This window comes from Pygocentrus nattereri, chromosome 15 (assembly GCF_015220715.1).
Source record: "Pygocentrus nattereri isolate fPygNat1 chromosome 15, fPygNat1.pri, whole genome shotgun sequence".
Lineage (NCBI taxonomy): Eukaryota > Metazoa > Chordata > Actinopteri > Characiformes > Serrasalmidae > Pygocentrus > Pygocentrus nattereri.
Genome location: NC_051225.1, coordinates 13,413,313 through 13,435,139, shown reverse-complemented (window position 1 = coordinate 13,435,139; position 21,827 = coordinate 13,413,313). Strand labels below are relative to the sequence as shown.

The window sequence follows — 21,827 nt, the reverse complement described above, 5'->3', positions numbered from 1 at the left end:
CGGATGCCACCTGTGCAACAAGCCCAGTCGTGAAATTTCCTTACTACTAAGTATTCCACAGTCCACAATATTATAACAAAGTGGAAGCGATTGGGAACGACAGTAGCTCAGCCACGAAGTGGTCGACCATGTAAAATGACTGAGGCGCATAGTGCACAGATGTCCGTGGAAGAGCAGTGGAGACGTGTTCACTTGATTGACTAATCACGTTTCTCTTGTCTGGCAATCCAATGGACGAGTCTGGGTGTGGCAGTTGCCAGGAGAATCGTACTTGTCTGACTGCATTGTGCCAAGTGTAAAGTTTGGTGGAGGGGGGATTATGGTGCAGGGTTGTTTTTCAGGACTTTGGCTTGGCCCCTTAGTTCCAGTGAAAGGTACTCTTAATGCTTCAGCACCAAGGGATTTTGGACAGTTTCATGCTCCCAGCTTTGTGGGAACAGTTTCAGGATGGCCCTTTCCTGTTCCAACATAATTGCACATCAGTGCACAAAGCAAGGTCCATAAAGACATGGATGAGCCAGTTTGGTGTGGAAGAACTTGACTGGCCTGCGCAGAGTCCTGACCTCAATCCGATAGAACACCTTTGGGATTAATTAGAGCGGACACTATGAGCCAGGCCTTCTCGTCCAACATCAGTGTCTGACCTCACAAATGCGCTTCTGGAAGAATGGTCAAAAATTCCCATAAACACACTCATAACACTTGTGGAAAGCCTTCCCAGAACAGTTGAACTGTGCAGATGGTGGGCTGAGATCATATTAAACCCTATGGATTAAGAATGGGATGTCACTCAAGTTCATATGTGTGTAAAGGCAGACGAGTCAATACTTTTGGCAATACAGTGTAGATAAAGAAGCTCTGCTAAGTATTGAGCCAGAACATGCAAAGCTTTATATGTTATAAAAAGAACCTTGTACTGAACACGGAATGCAATGGGCAACCAGTGAAGACTGGACCAGGCTGACGTGGTCAATCTTTTTGTGAAAAGGTGAAGATCCTAGCAGTGGCATTTTGAACATACTGTAACCCAGTGAGGGTTTTTTACAGGGAGGCCAGACATTTCAGTAGTCCAGCCTTTTTATTGTTTCTTCTTAGTCTTGATTCCAAAAAAGCTGCAGATCTTCATAAACATCAGGTCCACAATCTCCTCCTCTTCCGAGGGCTGGGGATAAGAGAGTATAATCACAAGGACAAAACATTGAGGTTGTCACTAAGCAACATTTCCAAAACAGACTCCTGTATTTTGTTGCTGTGCACAAAAAAAATAAATTTTTTCAGATGTTTATATTTCCACAACATTAATGCACTCTTTATATACTGTGTGAAATGGACATGATGAACCAATATAAATGCTCTAAAATGGCTTTGATTAAAATCTCTTTACATTAACTTACATTAAAAGTGAATAACAGTTTGCCTTCTAAAAAGTTGCCATTTTGGAGATACTTTGGTTTAATTTTTTGTGGACAATGACAATTTGTTTCAATTTTGATTTCATGCTTATTTTATTAAAAGATAAATGTATTTCTGTACTAGACAGGATTCTAGCTTGTGGCAGTGTTGACAGTGTTTTCAGTGAGCTTGTGTTCATTGATAGGATCAGTGCTTGCAAACGTCATTTGGAGACGTCTGCAAAGTGATTGTTCAAACAACAGAACTTTAATCAGGACAACAATATGAACAATACCTCTCCATGGATCACCACCATATCATGGTGGAGGGGTTTGCGTGCTTGAATGATCCTAGGAGTTATGTTGTCTGGAGCAAAAGCTCCTGGTAGGGTCTCCCATGGCAAACTGGTCCTAGGTGACAGGTCAGACAAAGTGTGATACAAAATTCCCCCTATGAAAATTATTAAAAACCAGGACCTGTGTACCCTGCCCGGAACAGGGTTACCGGGGCCCCACCCTGGAGCCAGGCCTGGGGGAGGGGCTCGCCAACGAGCGTCTGGTGGCCGGGCATTTACTCATGGTGCCTGGCCAGGCCCAGCCCGAAGGGGTTACATGAATCCCCCTCCCATCGACCCACCACCAATGGGAGGGGCAGTAGTAGGGGTTCGGTGCTTTGTGGATCGGGCAGTGTCCGAAGGCGTTGGCCTTGGCGTTCTGATCCTCAGTTGCTGAAACTGGCTTTTGGAACTTGGAATGTTACCTCACTGGCGGGGAAGGAGCCTGAATTGGTGTGCGAGGTTGAGAGATACCGGCTAGATATAGTCGGGCTCACCTCAACACACAGCTTGGGCTCCTTGAGAGGGGCTGGACTTTATTCTTTTCTGGGATTGCCCATGGTGAGAGGCGGCGGGCAGGTGTGGGCTTTCTCATAGCTCCCCGACCCGGCGCCTGTATGTTGGGATTTCTCCGGTGGACGAGAGAGTAGCTTCCCTACGCCTTCATGTTGGGGAACGGGTCCTGACTGCTGTCTGTGCTTATGCACCGAGCAGCAGTTCAGAGTACCCAGCCTTCTTAGAGTCCTTGGGAAGGATGCTTGAAAGTGCTCCTCCTGGAGACTCTATTGTCCTACTGGGGGATTTCAACGCTCACGTGGGCAATGACAGTGTGACCTGGAAGGGTGATTGGGAGGAATGGCCTCTCTGATCTGAACCTGAGTGGTGTTCAGTTTTTGGACTTCTGTGAAAACCACAGTTTGTCCATCACGAACACCATGTTTGAACACAAGGATGTCCATAAGTGCACATGGCACCAGGACACCCTAGGGCGCAGTTCAATGATTGACTTTGTAGTCGTGTCATCGGACTTGCGGCCATGTGGTTTGGACACTTGGGTAAAGAGAGGAGCTGAGCTGTCAACTGATCACTACCTGGTGGTGAGTTGGATCAGGTGGTGGGGGAAGATGCCGGTCAGACCGGGCAAACCCAAACATATAGTGAGAATTTGCTGGGAACATGTAGCAGAAGAACCTGTCAGATTGATCTTCAACTCACACCTCCGTCAGAACTTTGACCAGATATCGGGGGAGGTGGGGGACATCGACTCAGAATGGGCCATGTTCCGCTCCTCCATTGTTGAAGTGGCTGACTGTAGCTGTGGTCGCAAGGTGCCTAGACACCCCAGGTGAGAGACACCGTCAAGCTGAACAAGGAGTCCTCCTGTTGTGGTAAAGAAAGAGCTGAGACACAGGGCAAAGCTCTCGATTTACCGGTCGATCTACGTTCCCACCCTCACCTATGGCCATGAGTTTTGGGTAATGACCGAAAGAATAAGATCGCGAATACAAGCGGCCGAAATGAGTTTCCACAGCAGGGTGTCTGGACTCTCCCTTAGAGATAGGGTGAGAAGTTCGGTCATCCGGGAGGGACTCAGAGTAGAGCCACTGCTTTTTTATGTCGAGAGGAGCCAGTTGAGGTGTCACAGGCAAGTCCACCAGGGAGGAGACCCCGGGGAAGACCCAGGACAGCCTGGCATGACTATATTGCCCAGATGGCCTGGGAGCACCTCGGAATCCCCCCGGAGAGCTAGTGGAAGTGGCTAGGGAAAGGGAGGTCTGGGCCTCATTGCTTAAGATGCTGCCCCCGCGACCCGAGCAGCACTTCTATGATCCACTACCACACCACTGCCACATCAGTGTTACTGCAGTGCTGAGAATGATCCATCACCCACATAGTACCTGCTCTGTGAGGGTCCATGGGGGTCCTGACCACTGAAGAAAAGGGTAAAAGGGGGCTAACAAAGTATCAGAGAAACAGATGGACTACAGTCTGTAAGTGTAGAACCACAAAGTGCACCTATATAGTAAGTGGAACTGATTAAATGGACAATGAGCGTAGAAACAAGGAGGTGGTCATAATGTTATGCCTGACCAGTGTATTTTTAAGTAGTTAAGGCATGAATGCCCAAATGTGTTTTGAGGATACTGTATATGATGCACAAGTGTCCATTTAGACTGTTAGGATAAAATACATGGTAAATCGTGTGGAGAATGAAAAATCCATGGCTCATTGCGTGGTACCTTGTGGTGTCGCTGCTCTTGGCTAAATGCTTCGAGGATGACCGAAATGAAGAGGTTCAGCACCACAAACAACATGAAGATGATGCAGGAACCAATGATGAATGCACCAAGGACTGGGTTCAAATCCAAAACCTGCATGTGACAAATATGGTAGTTAGTTGTTCACCTTTTAGCCAGTAAACTGTAAGTAAAAGCTCCACATACCTCATCGTAATTAAATATGCCAAGCTGTAAGCTGACCATGGCCATAGCAGCGTCCACAAGGGTCTTGTATGTGTACAGCTTCCAACCAAACAGCAAATTGCTCTGTAGGGAAAAAAAACAAAATTTCATTAAAGATATAAATATACTGATGCCACCTTAAAAATTATGGTTCTTTAAAGGTTCTTTACTACGTTCACGATTAAAGGATTCTTTGCATTGAGAAAGGGCTCCTCAGACCGATGGAGAATGTGTTATACAACCTTCTTTCCAAAAAAGTTGGGACACTGCAAATTGTAAAAAACAAAATGCAATGATGTGCAAATCACTTAAACCCCTATGTTTTATTGAAAACAGGACAAAGACAATCTTTTTATGGGTGCATGGTTCTTTAAACCTTTAAAAGGTTCTTTACACTCAAAGCATGGTTCAAACATGGTTCTTTAGGCATCAAATTAACAAATTAAAGGATTCTTTACATCGTGAACGGGTTCTGACTGATGGAGAATGTGCTTGAGATGGTTCTATATACAATCTTTTTGAAAAGGGTTGTAGCACCAAAAAGGGTTCTTCAATTGTTACAAGCTTCACAATGTGAATGCAAAAGAACCCTTTTGGTGCTGTATACAACTGTAAACGACCTTGTTTCCCTAAAGGGTTCTTGGCTTCATGAAAAGGTTCTTCAGACTGGTGAAGAATATTGTCAAGTTTGTAATTTTTTTTGGTGCTATGTAGAACCCTTTGCAAAAAGGTTCTATATAGAACCATCTAAACAAGTTCACAGTGCAAGGGTCAAATGACAAGATTTATTTCCACTGGAAACTCTGTCCATCCGATGTGGATGGTCTTTCCCTTTTTCCCATTTCATAGCACTGTGTGTTCACATATTGACATTCATTTTTGTAATCAACTCCTTTACGGTACTCCTTTTTTTCCTCTTTGTTCAGGCTCCTTTGTTTGTTGACTTGGTTTTATTGTCTTGCACATTGTCAGTAATTTAAATATCTGTGTTTTATTAGTAAAAAATTTAAGTAAAAAAAGCAATAAAATACAACAACCCCTTATTCTCCAGGGTGTATTTTGGTTTGTCCATCTGAATTTAAATGACCAAGTCAGAAGGCAAATTATTCAGTAACTGCATGAAATAAATGTATAATTCTATTATATTTATTTATTGTAAAAGTTTCCCTCAAATTAACAGAAAATGTGTTTTATGATCTACATATATTACTACATGCTTACAATTTACTGCTGAAAGCCAAAAATCTCAGACGCTCTGTTTTATTTTATTAAAAGTAATTTCTACAGAGCAGATCACTGAAGAGACGCCGCCTATTTATAGTTTATAGCACAGATTTGTGGAAAAAAGGGTCTTTCAGTAGAAAACAAAATAGTGAGTTCAGCTTCTATTATTATAAGGGTTTTAATATGACATCACCGTCTATTTGACTGGAAAGAAGACATTTACAGCCTCATACGACGCCCACCTTCTGAATGTGCATTTTGGAAGCACTGGTGGTCTCAAGGAGTTGAAGAACCATCTACAGCACATCCGTGCACATTTTTCATCAATCTGAACCCTTTCATGACGCAAAGAGGCCTTTAGGGGCAGTTGTGGGTTGGAGGTTAGGTAACCACCTTGTGACCGGAAAGTCACTGGTTTGTACAATTTCCCTCTGGGATCAATACAGGATTCTGATTTGATTCTGATTCTGATTGATCTCCTGAGCCGACAGTACGTAACTGAAGTGCCCTTGAGCAAGACACCTAACCTCGAACTGCTCCCCAGGCGCTGTGGATAGGGCTGCCCACTGCTCGAGGCAAGTGCACTCACTGCCCCCTAGTGTGTGTGCTCACTAGTGTGTATATAGTATTTCACTGCATGGATGGGTTAAATGCGGAGGTGAAATTTCCTCATTGTGGGACTAATAAGGTTCACTTAATCTTTAATCATGCAGAGGGTTCTTTGAGTGTTAATCGTTCTATATAGAACCATTTTCGTACTAATTTCTGAAAATGTACACATTGATTTGAAGCTCTGGAAGTGAAACCTTCAGTAATGACAGATACTTATGGAAGAGTTTTGGACCCTCACAATGATGGAGTAGGCCAAGAACATGATGACTATGATAACAATGAAGCTGGAGATGTCAGTCCAGGCCCGCTGCAATGTGGAGGTGATCATGTTCAGTTTGGCGTTGAGGCGCATCAGGTGCCACATTTTTATGGTGGCCAGCAGAACCAGGAAAGCTATGATGTACCCTAAGGCTGAATCTGCTGCAGCCGTCTCATAGAAGCTTGGGAACCTGGAGGGAAAGGAAGAACGCTGCTGAATTTGTGTGACGTGGAAGGCCTGTGGAGGAACTTCTGTTATCCTCTTACTGGTTTTTGTGGTCATGATAATACTGCAGATCCTGGTTTCCCTGCACCGTCCTTTTGATGAACACAGAAAAGGCACTCCAGCTTAAAAGGATGATGGCCAATTCCAGAAGATTCCACTTATTCCTGAAGTACTCCCATTTCTGCTGCTTCATCAGCTTGCACTGTTAAAATGAGACACAATGCCAGGGAATCCTTTTTAATCACTAAGTAGTTTCAGACCAGACATAATATTATCATGGAAAACTGGCACAATTTTATCAGCTCCACTTACTCTATAGCTGCACTTTTTAGTTCTACAGTTACAGACTGTAGTCCATCTGTTTCTCTGATACTTTGTTAGCCCCCTTTTACCCTGTTCTTCAGTGGTCAGGACCCCCCATGGAGCAGAGATGGTACAATTTGGGTGGTGGGTCATTTTCAGCACTGCAGTAACACTGATGTGGTGGTGGTGTGTTAGTGTGTGTTGTGCTGGTACGAGTGGATCAGACACAGCAGTGCTGCTAGAGTTTTTAAACACTGTGTCCACTCACTCACTGTCCACTCTATCAGACACTCCTACCTTGTCAGTCCACCTTGTAGATGTAAAGTCAGAGACGATAGGTCATCTGCTGCTGCACAGTTTATGTTGGTCATCCTCTAGTCCTTCATCAGTGGTCACAGGACGCTGCCCACAGCTTGCTGTTGGCTGGATATTTGTGCTTGGTGGACTATTCTCAGTCCAGCAGTGACACTGAGGTCTTTAAAAACTCAAGCAGCACTGCTGTATCCACTCAGACCACACTAACACACAACCACCACGTGAGTGTTACTGCAGTGCTGAGAATGATCCACCTCCCAAGTAATACCTGCTCTGTGAGGGTCCATGGGGGTCCTGAGCACTGAAGAACAGGGTAAAAAGGGGGCTAACAAAGTATCAGAGAAACAGATGGTCTACAGTCTGTAACTATAGAACTACAAAGTGCAGCTATATAGTAAGTGATGATAAAATGGACAATGAGCGTAGAAACAAGGATAATAATGTTATACGTGATTGGTGTAAAATAACCCATCTTCAGTGTCTTCACACTGTTCAATACACATTTATATTACACAAGTGGTGTTGGGCTTGTGGGGAGTAAAAATGTGTGTGTGTGTGTGTGTGTGTGTGTGTGTGTGTGTGAGTGTGTGAGTAAGAGTGAACAACATGGACAGGCTGCTGACTGGCTACAGCTGCTAAAGGAGAACCCTACGCTGGCCACTTGTGATATTATATAAACAATTTTTTTTTGTGATTTAATAAACAATAATGTGGTGGGTCCAGCAGACCACTGTGTAACAAACACATCAACACCACACAAGGGTTAACAGCTCAAGTAGAGAACCTACCTGGAGGAACATATAATAGAGAATGAACAGGAAATAAATGGCCTCAGAGGCCAGTATATGAATGCCATCTGTCGTTTGGAAAAGTCGGACATTCTGCAGCTCACTGCGATACTGGAATGCTCCTGCCAGAAAACAAAATGACTTGACATCATCTTTCTGAGAAAATTTCATTGCATTGACATTTAGAGTCTACGATTGTAAGTTTCCTTACCCACTGCAGTGGTTTCTAGCATCAGTGTCACAATACAGAAGAGGTTGACGTTAGCATTATATACAGTGAACTCAACAAATAAGGCACGCGTGTAAATGTCCAGCCACGTGTTGTCAAATAGGTACTGTAGCACACTGTAGAAAAGAAAGGGATCATTAATTTTGTCCAGGAGAAGTATGTCTTAGATCATTGGTTCCCAACCCAATCCTCAGGGCCCCTTGGATAGTCCACAGTTTTGCTCCAACCCACACATAAGGATGAAGGAAAAACATTAAAATTGTCTGGGGCCATGGGGACCAGTTTGAAACCCACAGTGCATTTTGGTTCTAAATGAACTATATGCCAACATGAAATAGCTGGAATTCCAAAATGCACTGGCCATTTGCATGTTTAAGAATTTTTTCAATGCTTAAAATATTCTTGGATGGATAGTGTTCTATATGGTTCTATATAGCACCAAAAAGGGCTCTGATATTGTTACAAGCTTGACATTGTAACGATGGATGCTACATAGAATGGTACTATATTGAACTCTTCTCAAAAAGGTTCTACGTAGAACCATATATAACACATTCTCCATTAATCTGAAGAACGATTTCTCTGGGTAAAATAATTTATGCATGCAGATGGTTACATTTACGGCATTTGGCTGAAGCTCTTATTCAGAGCGACTTACAATTTGATCATTTTACATAGGTAGGCCAAGGTGGTGTTAGGAGTCTTGCCCAGGGACTCTTATTGGTATAGTGTTTGCCCAGGTGGGGATTGAACACCAGTCTACAGTGTAGAAGGCAGAGGTGTTAACCACTACACCAACCAACCACCAGATGGTTCTTTGAGTAATCATGGTCTATATACAACCATTGCATTTACTAAAAAACCAATGAAGAACCTTTTTTAAGAATGTTCTGCTCATGAAAAGTTTGGAAATGGGAAAGTGTGGTGAGGAAAAATCTAACCACTATACACTCTGAAAAAAGTTGCCCAAAAAGGGGTTCTTTGACCAATGCAATAGAAGAACCACTTTGGGTTGCCTAAAGAACCATGTTTAAACTATGTTTTGAATGTAAAGAATCTTTTAAAGATTTAAAGAACCATATGCTTTTAAAAAAGATGGTTCTTCAAGATATATTTGGTATATAAAACCATTAACACTTTGCATGATTAAGTCTTTACATCATGAAAAGGTTCTTCAGACTGGTGGAGAATGTGCTGTCAAGCTTGTAACAGTAAAAAGGAATCAAAAAGATCCTATAAAGGACCATCTATAGCACATTCATGGATATTTTCCATCAGCCTGAAGAACCCTTTTATGATGCAACTAAAGAACTATTTAATCATGCAAAGGGTTCTTTAAGTGATAATAGTTCTATAAAGATTAATTTTATTTGCTAAAGAACCCTTGAAGCACCATCATTTTTAGGAGTGTACTGTAAAGAATCTGTACCAATTCAAGGGTTCTTCACAGAAGGTTTGCATTATGTTTTTAAAAAGTTATTTATGCACCCCCTTCATTTATTTATATCATTTCCATTAAGTACAAATTATTAATAACTCTGTCAGAAAAAGCAGAAAACACTAATTACACAGAATTCTTATACAAAAGCCTCAACATCTGAATATACTATCATTTTTTCAGTATTTAGGGTGGCTACTCTTTGCCTTCAAAACTGCTTCCATCCTTTTTGGGAGACTTGATTTCAGTTTTACAAAGAAATCTGCAGGGATATTTTTCCACACCTGCAAAGTTCAGTCTTAGATGTTGGTTACATTTTCTACTTCTCACAATTCAAATATTGCACAATCAATGACGCTGAGGTCTGCACTCTGGGGTGGTCAGTCCATTGTTCTGAAAGTACCAGCTTCTTTTTTTTTGCTTGATTTGAAAACTTTATATTTTTTTGTCTGTTTCCTTTTTTCAGTAACATCGTCTTGACAGCTGCATATCCTTTCAGACCCATAGCATTAAGTTGTCTTTTCACAGTGGAAAGATGGAAAGAAACAGCTGTCATTTTTTTAAAACCTAAAGCAAGAGTGGAGCTTCTATTTCTCAAAGATGAATGCTTGAAATACTGTTTATATCTGATGATTGAAAAACAATATCTGAACAATTCTTTAATTCTTAATTGAGGAATTCTGTAGTGTGAAATCTCATTATAGCAGTTTCCTTCTACCCCAAATTCCTACCTGTTTGCATTTTGCTGGTCAGGGCCCAGGACCACTGCGAAGCCTCCGCCTCTATACAGAGCCACACCACCCCAGACAGAGTGTGCTCTGAGTGTAGACTGGGTTTGGTACTGCCAGGGTGTGAGCAGCGTCTTAGATGTGTTTCCATCTACCAAACGCTTCCAACCTGGACCGTAGGAGCCCATGTCCTCCACCTCCCAAGAGTACGGAGCATGGCAATCAGGAACAGAGCGGCGCATGGAACTGGCCGTCCTGCAGGAGTCCTTCTTTACCCGAACCTGCCGGAGACGAGCGTTTCCTACGAGCTTTGAGTTTCCATCTGTGATGAAACCTGAGAAGGTGGAAGTTATTAGAAAAGTAATCCATATGTTAATCTCCGAAGGCATCCATGGCACAATGAATCTAAATGTAAAGTTCAAATCCAGGGGACGCATCACAGAAACTTCTTTTTGTCTTAACTTATCTTGACAGGTCAAGATATGATTTTTCACAAATTTGTATTACAAAAGCAAATCTTATCTTAATTTGAATCTTTTTTATCTCAAGTTAGGAAATCTTATCTTGCTCGATTGAAGTCAACAATCAACTGTCATGCCTGTTACCTGGCAACCAACCATACGCGCACAGCTGAAACGTAAACACATAATCAAGTTAGTTAGCCCAGACTGCTAATGTTAGCTGCTGTTACTAGCGTAAAGAAGGTAAAAAAAAAACTAAAGCGCGACAGAGTTAATAATATTGTTTCAGCGCTTCGTGTTGTTTATCAGAGTCGCCGCTCCACAGTTTCAGTCTCCATTTCCCAAATGCTTTAGCAGAGCGTGCTAATGTCATTCCTCCTAATAAACGGACACATGTTCAGCTCTGTCTTCTCATTATTCACCACCATTACGGTAATATTTAATCTGAAGGTAATAAGAAGGGCAGTGGAGATCGTGTCTGCAGCGTGTGGGGTTTAAAACGCTGTTAGAAAAAAACTCGCTGCATTAAACAATAGAAACAGACGATTAAAACAGAAGTTAAGACACTCTGGGGTTTATCTTAAAGTTAAGAAAATATTTAGGATATTTTGGTCAGAAAAGAAGAAAAAGATGTTTCTGTAAACCATTTTCTTATCTGGAAATATGATAAGACTTACAGACTTAAGAACTTTTGTTCTGTAATGGCTTCTGTCCTGACTTCAGTCTTAACTGAAGCTGGCATGACAAAGCAGATATCAGGTTTAAGAATTTTCTGTAATAAGACCCCTGGCTTTATATCAAGGTTGAGGAAGCACCTGAATAAGGTCCAAAGATGTTCTTGTGGAGGGTAGAATTTGCCCATGTAAACACATCCTCATGGCTCATGCTGTCTGAGATGCCATTGCTGAAGCTTTGCTGAATGTGTTGGGTGAGGAAGTAAGCATTCGGGTCCCGCTGACCATATGCAGCCATGAGTAACACACACAGGAACAATACATAAACTGCAAAGGAAACAGATCTTTTTAAAATCTTCTGTTTTTACAAACCTCAGTTCCAAAAGATTTGGTGCAGTATCTGAAATGCAAGTAAAACCAGAAGGTAGTGGATTTGTAAATCATTCAATGAAAACACTTCAAAGACAAGACATTTCCAAAAAGCTGGGACACATGCAATTTAAGACCAGGAACATTGTGAACTGTTCAAAAATCATCTTAAACAGGTGATACAATCAGACTTAGCCATTAAAGGAGCGTCCAGAAAAGTCCTAGCACTTTATGAGCAAGCGTAGGTTGAGGCTTGCCACTTTACTTGCCAGAAAAGGTGTCAGTGAATCAGCACTTTAAGAACAATGTTCCACAACAAGCAATTGCACAAATTTTAGGTATTATACCCTCTAAACTAACATCAACAGAGTCAGGCAGTCCAGGGAAATCTCTTTGATTAAAGGGCAAGCCCTCAAACCACAACTGAAGGTCTGTAACCTTCAATGTTTCAAACGGCACTGCATTAAGAACCAGCATGCTTTTGTGATGGATATCACCACATGAGCTCTGAAATACCCTGCCAAGGAACATTGTTTGTTGCTGCATCCACAAATGCAAGTTAAAATTGTACTATGTGCAGTGCAAGGCCATGTGCAACTTCCAGAAACTCCAAACTCTCTCAGCTTGAGCTCATCTGAAACAGACTGATGCACAACGAAAACATGTATTTTGGTTTGATCAACCTTTCAGATTCTTTATTTATAATCTTAGATGTTTTATGGGTCAAAAAAGAATAGGACAATCCAGATTGTTCCCAGCATACAGCTCAAAAACCAGGATCTACCATGATATATAGGTGTTGGTGCAAATGGCAAGAACTTGCACATAAACCTTTGGTGATGCATATGCTATATTCTAGACAATGTCTTTTTCAGGGACATAGAACACACTCTGCGTGTGTTACAGCACAGGTGTTAAACTGGCCTGCCTGCAGTCTAGACCTGATCTTCATTGAAAATGAGTGGTGCAAAATGAAGCACAAAATGTGTTGCAGGCATTAAATTTGAAAAGAGCACATATTTACAGAAACAAATATGAATATGAAAGTCCATAAGATAAAACTTTAAATATTATGTTTTTGTAGTGATGTAGTCCAAACTATCACTAAATTATCATTCTGACTTACTGAGAATCTCCATGATTAAAGCAAAAGCTTTCCGATCTTTGATCATATTGTCCTTCATCTTCCCAATATCAGAAGGAGGAGGAGGCTGGTAGAAGCTACATGAGCTGTCCCTTCTGGAAATGCGCACATCATCAGGATCATCTATAGGCAGGAGTATAACTTTATTCTCTAAACAGACATTTATTAACTCGATTTAATAGGCATTCATTTTAAGAGGTTTAAAGAATGTTTAGAGCATGTTTTGAAGTTACCTGAGTAAGTAAGGACCTGGTTCCTCACCATGTAAATATATTCTTCATCATCATCATTATCAACAGACTTTACCACCAAAGCAAAGAAGATTGCAAATCCAAGTACCTGTCAAACAAATGCCACAGTGACAAAGTCAAAACAGAGATAACACCAAAAATAAAATAAGATTCTATTGAATAGCATGTCTTACTTTTATAGGCTGGGTGAGAAGAAGACTCTCAAAGAAAGACACCATCATTGAAACGAGCCAGCTAATGGAACGTTGTTTTCCGTAGTTCAGCCCATACAAAATGGTGAAGAATGCTGACACTCCACTTGTGGCTGCCACAAGAAACCAGCCAACAAATAAAAACCACCAGGGCAGGCCTTTCTGACAGCACTTCTTGCTGCCTCCACTACGGCCTACTCCTGGGCTGGAGATGCGAGTGACATGGTCCTGGATAGAAAGGTGGGGTTCTAACAGTCCCTTCATTCTCAGAACCTGCAGCACGGCCTGGCTGTAGCACCCTGCCTTAGAGAACTGTGAAGGGCTCAGCAGCCTCATCTCCTTTTCCAAATTCTGGAGCTGCTTGTAGAGATGCTGTCGGTAGAACTGGTACACTGAAACTAATTCATTTTGAGTGTCTTCCAAACCAAATCTACCTCTGTGCAAGTCCTGCTGTCGAATGATATCTTCCACATGAGATAATAATCTGTTAAGGTCTGTTTTATCAGATTCCAGTGTTGTCTTTGGAATGGGGCACCTCACAGCCTTAGTGAGCTGGTAAAGCATTCTTTTTATATCCTGATAGATAGATAGATAGATAGATAGATAGATAGATAGATAGATAGATAGATAGATAGATAGATAGATAGATAGATAGATAGATAGATAGATACAGGGAGACAGACAATCAGAGAGATAGACAGATAAATAGATAGATCAGTAGCAACACACATTTTTTTTAATTATGCAGAAGAAAATCAAATAAAAGAATCTAATTAAAAAAATCTAATCAAAGTTCCCATTTCAAGTGCACTAAATTCTTAGGTGCGCTGTAAAAACTTTTTTATATTTAACAGTTAGTGTTATAGCCAAATTCTAACCTTAACTTCAAACCAAAACCTAATCCTAACCCTGGCCCAAATCTTAATCCTAACCTTAACCTCAACCCAAAACCTAATCCTAATTTTATCCCTGGTCCAAATCCTAATCCTAACCTTAATCTCAAACCAAAAGCTAATCCTAATCTTATCCCTGGCCCAAATTCTAATCCTAACCTTAATTTCAACCCAAAATCTAATCCTAATCCTCACCCTGGCCCTTATCCTAACACTGACCTTAACCTCAACCTATAACCTAATCCTAACCCTCACCCTGGCCCAAATTCTAATCCTAATCCTCACCTTAGCCTCAACCCAAAACCTAATCCTAACCCTAACCTTAACCTCAACCCAAAACGTAATTGGCATGATTGGCCCCTCCCACTTCTCCATGTGCTTTTGCTTGCCGTTTAGTCCTGTCATGTGCTTTTGTTTTGGTTTTGGTCTGGTTCATGTGTTTCTTTGTTTTTCTTCCTGGTCTTGCCCCCTTGTTTCCAGACCCTGAATGTTTTCACCTGTGTTTACCACCTGTGTCTTATTTGTCTGTTGTGTTTGAAGCCCTGGGTTTTCCCTAGTCCCTTGCTGGTCGTTGTTTGGTATGGTAGTGTTTGGTATTGTTTGGTGTTGTATCTTCTAGCCCCTGTTATATTTCCTAATCTCTATTTTTGTGTGCTCCAGCAGCCCCCCGTGACCCTGACGGAGAAGCAGCTTGGAAAATGGATGGGTGTTTATCCCTGTGTGCATGTGCATGTCTATCCCTTCTTTTCTCTGTGTTGGCTCCGTAACCCTGGGCCGTCTTGAACCTGAATATCGATTTGCCCGTAATAAATCTTGCTTGTCTTTGCACATGCGTGTGCCTCCTCATCGCTCCACAACGTTACAATTATCCTAACCCTCACCCTGAACCTGATTCTAATCCCGACCTTAACCTCAGCCCTAATGTTTTGACATGAGCAAAATCCCATTTAGTATAGGATTAGATTTAGTCTGGGTCTGGGAAGCTGACCACTAGTCTACAATACAGACCAGTCAGAGTGGATCCCAGACCTGAGTAAGCAACACAATAGTAGATGAATTATTGTGCATTACTGTCATATTATTCTATATTTACTCAGCATATGCCATCATTCAGAATGGATAGGGATGGAGAAGAGGTTGCTGGAGGTTTGCATAATGCAGTCTGACCATTTCACTACAAAGCCAAGACATAATTTTCCATTACAACATATATGCACAGACTTACTTTGATGACGTATTCCACAGCAATGTCTGTCTGCTTGCACCACTGTGGGGAGGTATCTGAATGTTTCTTCTCCTGCTGAGGAGATCCAGACTTAGGCTGCTGATCCTCTTCTACCTTTTGGATCTTCTTCCTTGGACGAGTGAATCTAAAGATGCTTACAATTAAGAGGTTGACAGGGAACATGATGATGGAGCTCTGGACGCCAATCATCACCTGCTTCCAGCTGAACTTGATGTTACCTTTATGTAGAAGAACACACATTTACTGCATGTCTTGATGACCTATGCTTAAAAATTAACTTTGAATGGCACATTATTGAACCAATATTGGAGCTATACTGTAGTTGCAGCTTACCTACATCCAAGCTCTGCTCAGAGGGGTCGGTGGGAATACCCCAGAAAATGATGCTGGTCAGCATGGTGCAGAGCAGCAAGGAGAAACAGCAGGAAATACGTTGCACTCGAGTGAAATTACTACTGGCCGGCCGACTGACCACAGAGAACCAGATGTGCCCATCACAGAAATCTTTGGCGGTCTTCATGAAAAACAGATTGCTGAAGAGAGAGCAAGAGGTTTTATTCCCATGCTAAATTTCTATTGCTATCCTTTTTATTTGGTGGACATTTGAGTTATTTACCTAAACCCTTTCAAGTCTTTATCGGTTGCTACAGGAAACACTTTGTCCAGGGTGCCCTCCCCCATATCAATGGCCAACCATGTGCTGCACAAGAAATGCCACTTCTGTCCAGTCTCCAGGTCCTGCACCATTACTTTGTTAACATACCTTACAAAAAGAAAAAATTTAGGAATAATGAATAATTTAAGCAACATAGCAGATCCCTTTGTATAGTTCATCCTACCAAAATGGCTCAAAGCCGGTGTTGATAAAATCCTTTTGACTGACCCTATACCATAATGATGTTTATTTTACATGAGTGACCATTCCATTTCATCACTAAAAAAGCAATCATAACACTACAAAAACTTTCTGTTTAAGTGTTTCAGTCGTGACAGTAGCAGTGGTGAACAGTAATGAAGTAAATGTAATTAGTTTCTGTACTATTAGTTTTTTTGTGTATCTGTACTGAGGTTTTTCCATTCTGGGTGACTTTTTACATTCACTCCACTACATTTCAAAGTCAGATATCTGACTTTTTCCTCCACTACATTTTGAGAAATCTGTCGTTCCTTTTGGTTTCTGTGTGTATAAAAATGTAACATGTCAAAACGAAAGAAGCGCAAAGCAAGAACACCCATCAGGACACAGCAGTCACTTTGTTAAGAGCTTGTTTTGACCTGTTGGTCATACCGACCCAGTGCAGCACACGGTTCAATGTCAGCGCAGCAACATAAATCTTTGGGAGAGTCTGTTCAACATAAATGATGAACTAACCTAACTTTGTGTAAATAGAGCACAATATAGAAATATGTCCACATATGCAGTCGTGACTGACGTGTCTTTTTTCTGAATTTATACAAACAGCATTTCATTTTATAGTATAGTTTGTGATCCTGTGTTTTTTTTTTACATAATTAAGATATAATGTAAGTATTTTAGTCTGTAACTTTAGTCTGTAACCAGTTCTGTCGACTGATCCACATAGAAAACACATTTAGAGTGAATTTTCAAGGCCAGTGCTCTGTTCACTGTACCAAGCCGGATGTTTTCCAGAGTTATCATGCCACAGTCTGATGCTTTGAAGCTCTCCCAGAGAGACTGGAGTGGCCAGCAGGAACACGTCCACCCCTCCCCTCTCAAACACTGGTTTGTCTGGGTCAGTCAGATGATGAGGCTCACTCTCCCACACTGAGCCTGTTAGAGTCACTGTAACCTGCAGTGCGACAGGATTATTATGTAAAAAACCACAACAGAATGTCTTTCTAAACGAATACTGATGTGACCATACTGACATGAGATGAAGTGGAAGCTCCCCGGCGATGCCCAGTGCCGATAACCAATAAGTACCGATAATCAGCCAGGGGATCATTATCTTCCAGCACTGTCACCTTTACCTAGAACATATGACAAAAGAGTTAACTGTGGGTAAATGTCTAACCCTCATGGCAATGCAACTCAATTGCAATTCTTTTCAAAATAATCAATTGTAAATTTCACCATGATGGGATTTGGTCACTTTAGTACAGTTCAGAATTAGCACATTAATGTATTATTGTTTTTTCTTTTTTTAATGGATCATGGGTCCATTCATCATTTGTGATCATCAGTTGTTTACATAATTTGTTTACCTAAAACAGATAAATAAAATTTATTTTTAAGTCACTGCTTTCCAATCTCTCTTTATCAGGCTGATGAGGTTACTTTCCCTTTGAGACTGATATATTTAAATGACCTCTGTTCTGATTGGCTGTCCTGTACTGGGCCTCATTCAAAAAGGACTCCAAACTGAAACACTCCTTATAACTTCAGTGTGAATGGGTGGCACTAAACTGCTGTAGGCTGAATAGAAAAGCTATTATATAATTAATATATATTTACTTATATTATTTTGTGACCACAAAAAGGGCGGAGCAGTGGGTAGTGCTGTTGCCTTGCAGTAAGAAGGGCCTGGGTTTGTTTCCCAGGTGGGTGGCCAAGGTCCTTTCTGTGTGGAGTTTGCATGTTCTCCCCATGTCTTTGTGGGTTTCCTCCTGCCATCCAAAGACATGCGGTCAGGCCAGTATGACATGGTAAATTGCCCCTAGGTGTGTGTGTGTGTGTGTGTGTGTGTGTGTGAATGTATATATCTGCCCTGTGATGGACTGCCGACCTGTCCAGGGTGTATCCTGCCTTCTACCCAATGACAGCTGGGATAGGCTCCAGCGCCCCACAGTGACCCAGAAGGATAAGCGGTTTAGATTATGCGTGTGTGACATCACAAATATCATTCATTCAAAAAACAAGTTTGCCACATGGACTGGGAACTGAATGCTAGAACTCTAAAGCTCAAGAAGCAAGGAAAATTCTCTTATTTAATCAATTAGATTTACTATGTAAATATTATTAAAATTTCAAAACATATTGTTCACTTCCCTGTCCATAGAGTCCATATATTTAAAATATATGAAAAAAAGCCCCTTTTGAGTGTACCTTTTTCTTTTAGTTTAGTTTAGCCCTGCCTATTCACACTAAGGAGTGTTTCATCTAGGAGTGCTTTATGAATGAGGCTCAATACAGGGCAGCCAGTGAGAACAGAACAGTCTTCAAAGCACAGCAACATAAACAATCTGGTCAATGTTAAAGGATAAAGGGAGGTTGAAAAATGGTCAGGTACAAATATATTATGACCATTTTTCACTCAAGCATTCTGAGTGGACCTTACGAGGACAGTGTAAAGTAAAAGAAACATCTAGGATACAGGCCCTTTAAAAATAAGGGCCCTTTACGTGAAACTCCTCCCACTTTTCACATAAAAAATCTGGTCACTCTTGTGTGTTTTTGTATGTCTGCCATGTGCCTTTGTTTTATTGTGACATGTGCTTTTGTTGTTATGTTAGCTCCTCCCCTGTCCGGCCCTGTCTTCACCTGTTCTTTGTCTCCTAGCCCTCTCATTGGCCTCAGGTGTTTCTCATTTTCTCTGTTAGTATTTATACCCCATTTTTGCTCAGTCCCTTTGTCTTGTGTTGTCTATATACCTTGTTACTGTTGCCTGTTGGTTTTATTTCTGGTTTAGTTCTGTTGTACTCTGTTTTGTCTTGTCATGGATTTATCTGTTCCACTAACCTCTGCCACTGTATTTTTGGATCTCACTTAAATAAAAGCAACTCGCACTTGCATCCTGCCTCAATGCCTTCCAATGCTGTTGAATCACACAGACCTTTACTTTGTCCTGAAGGTCCTTCCTTCGCGCCCATATCAGTGCTAAAATGTACACGAGGAAAATGGCACAAACAAAACAACCCACGACAGGATTTTGGAAGAAAGTGGCGAAGAGCTCAGCAGTGCGAGACAGGTCGACCTTGTTGGGCATGACGAAGAAAGAGCTCCCAAAAAACGTCAGGTGGGTGCACAGACACTGGGTGAACAGTGATGTGGTGCGGGGGCCAACCTGTGGACACAAATCTGTTGTAATTGAGTATACAGCACGTTCAAATAAAAGGGGAATTCCACCAATTCCTGCATAGTTCAAATGTTGTAAGATGTAAGCAAAGTCATTAGAGTGTTTTGATGTGAACTACATTGTTCTAGAGAAGCTTACTGAGTCAGATTGCAACATATTGGTGGTGATAGGAACCAGATATCTGAATGTTATATTACACCAACTGGTTACAAATAAGTTGCCTGATGTGTGGGACCTTGTTTTATGATAGTTTTAAGATATGATTTGGCTTTAAAGGGATTTTTAAAACACATGCTGGTGAGTATGGAGGGTATTTTAGATTCACCACTACTTTACATTACATATAAAACTCAGAAGATATGTATAGGCTCATTTGTTGGCTTATATAGTAAAGAACATGGCTATATTTGTCTTGTAGTAATTGCTGCCTCTGGTTCCTATCAGCACCTTCTTCTTCTTTCGGCTGCTCCCTTTAGGGGTCGCCACAGCGGATCATCTGCCTCCATCTTGCCCTATCCATTGCCTCCTCTACTTTCACACCAACCATCTCCATGTCCACCTTCATTACATCCATAAACCTTCTCTGAGGTCTACCTCTTCTCCTTCTACCTGGCAGCTCCATCTCCAACATTCTTTGCCCAATATATCCACTATTCCTCCTCAACTGCTATCCTTCTGTCACACATCAGCCCTGACATCCGTCTCCACCCACTCCATCCTGCCTGCACCCTCTTCCTCACCTCTTTTTTGCACTGTCCATTGCTCTGGATGGTTGACCCAAGATATTTGAAGTCATCCACCTTTACGACCTCTACTCCTTGTATCTTCACCTTTCCACCTGCCTCCCTCTCATTCACACACATGTATTCTGTCTTATCTCTACTGACCTTCATTCCTCTCCTCTCCAGCATCAACCTCCACCTCTCCAGATTCTCTTCCACCTGCTCTCTACTCTCACCACAGATTACAATGTCATCTGCAAACATCATGGTCCATGGAGCCTCCTGCCTGACCTCATCTGTCAACCTGTCCATTACCATTGCAAACAAGAAGGGGCTCAAAGCTGATCCCTGATGTAACCCTACCTTCACCTTGAAACCATTCGTCACTCCAACTGCACACCTCACCACTGTCTCACTATTCTCATACATGTCCTGCACCACCCTAACATACTTTTCAGCTACACCTGACTTCCTCATACAGTACCACATACATACATACATATCAGCTACACTTGACTTCCTCATACAGTTCCTGTCTTGGCACCCTATCATATGCCTTCTCTAGATCCACAAAGACACAATGTAGCTCCTTCTTACCTTCTCTGTACTTCTCTACCAACACTCTCAATGCAAAAATTGCATCTGTGGTACTCTTTCTGGGCATGAAACCAAACTGCTGCTCACTGATCTGAACCTCTCGCCTCATCCCCTCTGTTCTCTTTGCCAACATGTCCATTGAAGTCTGCATCAATCACTAATCTCTCCTCTCTAGGGACACCGTCTACCACTTCATCCATCTTACTGCAAAATTCCTCTTTCTCCTCTAACTGACAACCAACCTGTGGTGCATATGAACTGACCACATTCAAAATCACACCATCAACCTCCAACTTCAGGCTCATGATCCTGTCTGACACTCTCTTTACATGGTTCCTATCAGCACCACTGTAAAGAAATCTGTGTCTGTCAGTTTATATTTCAACATTTCACAACAAATTACTATTTTTTTAATTGACAGAATCCCCCTGTAACATGTAACTGGGTCATTCTACATAAATGTCCATTTTTGTGTCCCTGGCATTTACAAAAACAATATTCGTTTAAAAATCAATTATATAGAATTCCAAATACCACAGAAGAGCTCGCCCCCACAGTCATGTGTAAAGGCAGAGGCTATATTTTGAAGAAAAACACATTTTCTGCCATTTTAACTACAATAATCTATACATAACTATGAAATATGGAAATTAAATGGCAAAGAAAACAAAAGCCAAATTTTTAAAAATAAAATATATAATGAAAGTTGTGGTCCCCAGGAGTCATGTCACTGGTTTTACCGTGTTAACATAAAATCGCATATTTTGAAATGAAAGTCACACTGATGACATCACTTGACTTCTTTTTACTTGTTTTCTGAGTATCTATAAAGAAAAGCACATGGTGAGTCCACCGTGTCTTTCAGTTTCAGAGATTTTCTCATTTAGCTCATGACTTCATATGAAGCTATTAGCTGAAGTCACTGGTGTGACT

At 41.5% G+C, this 21,827-nt stretch overlaps 1 protein-coding gene across 1 annotated transcript in view; it reads right to left on the bottom strand.

Moving 5' to 3' along the window:
- Positions 1 to 621: 621 nt before the first annotated feature.
- pkd1l2b (polycystic kidney disease 1 like 2b) overlaps positions 622 to 21,827 on the bottom strand; it is a 41,770-nt gene continuing 20,564 nt past the window's right edge. The window contains exons 15-32 of the mRNA XM_037545431.1: positions 19,333 to 19,563; positions 17,429 to 17,530; positions 17,171 to 17,349; positions 16,155 to 16,301; positions 15,872 to 16,071; positions 15,518 to 15,756; positions 13,382 to 13,975; positions 13,191 to 13,296; positions 12,940 to 13,080; positions 11,586 to 11,771; positions 10,313 to 10,643; positions 8,126 to 8,259; positions 7,915 to 8,036; positions 6,550 to 6,710; positions 6,263 to 6,473; positions 4,171 to 4,272; positions 3,967 to 4,098; positions 622 to 1,162 (exon numbers count right to left, since the gene is read on the bottom strand). Coding sequence (XP_037401328.1) covers positions 1,079 to 1,162; positions 3,967 to 4,098; positions 4,171 to 4,272; positions 6,263 to 6,473; positions 6,550 to 6,710; positions 7,915 to 8,036; positions 8,126 to 8,259; positions 10,313 to 10,643; positions 11,586 to 11,771; positions 12,940 to 13,080; positions 13,191 to 13,296; positions 13,382 to 13,975; positions 15,518 to 15,756; positions 15,872 to 16,071; positions 16,155 to 16,301; positions 17,171 to 17,349; positions 17,429 to 17,530; positions 19,333 to 19,563 — 3,402 coding nt within the window. The 3' untranslated portion in view covers positions 622 to 1,078. The remainder of the gene's footprint in view (positions 1,163 to 3,966; positions 4,099 to 4,170; positions 4,273 to 6,262; positions 6,474 to 6,549; positions 6,711 to 7,914; positions 8,037 to 8,125; positions 8,260 to 10,312; positions 10,644 to 11,585; positions 11,772 to 12,939; positions 13,081 to 13,190; positions 13,297 to 13,381; positions 13,976 to 15,517; positions 15,757 to 15,871; positions 16,072 to 16,154; positions 16,302 to 17,170; positions 17,350 to 17,428; positions 17,531 to 19,332; positions 19,564 to 21,827) is intronic.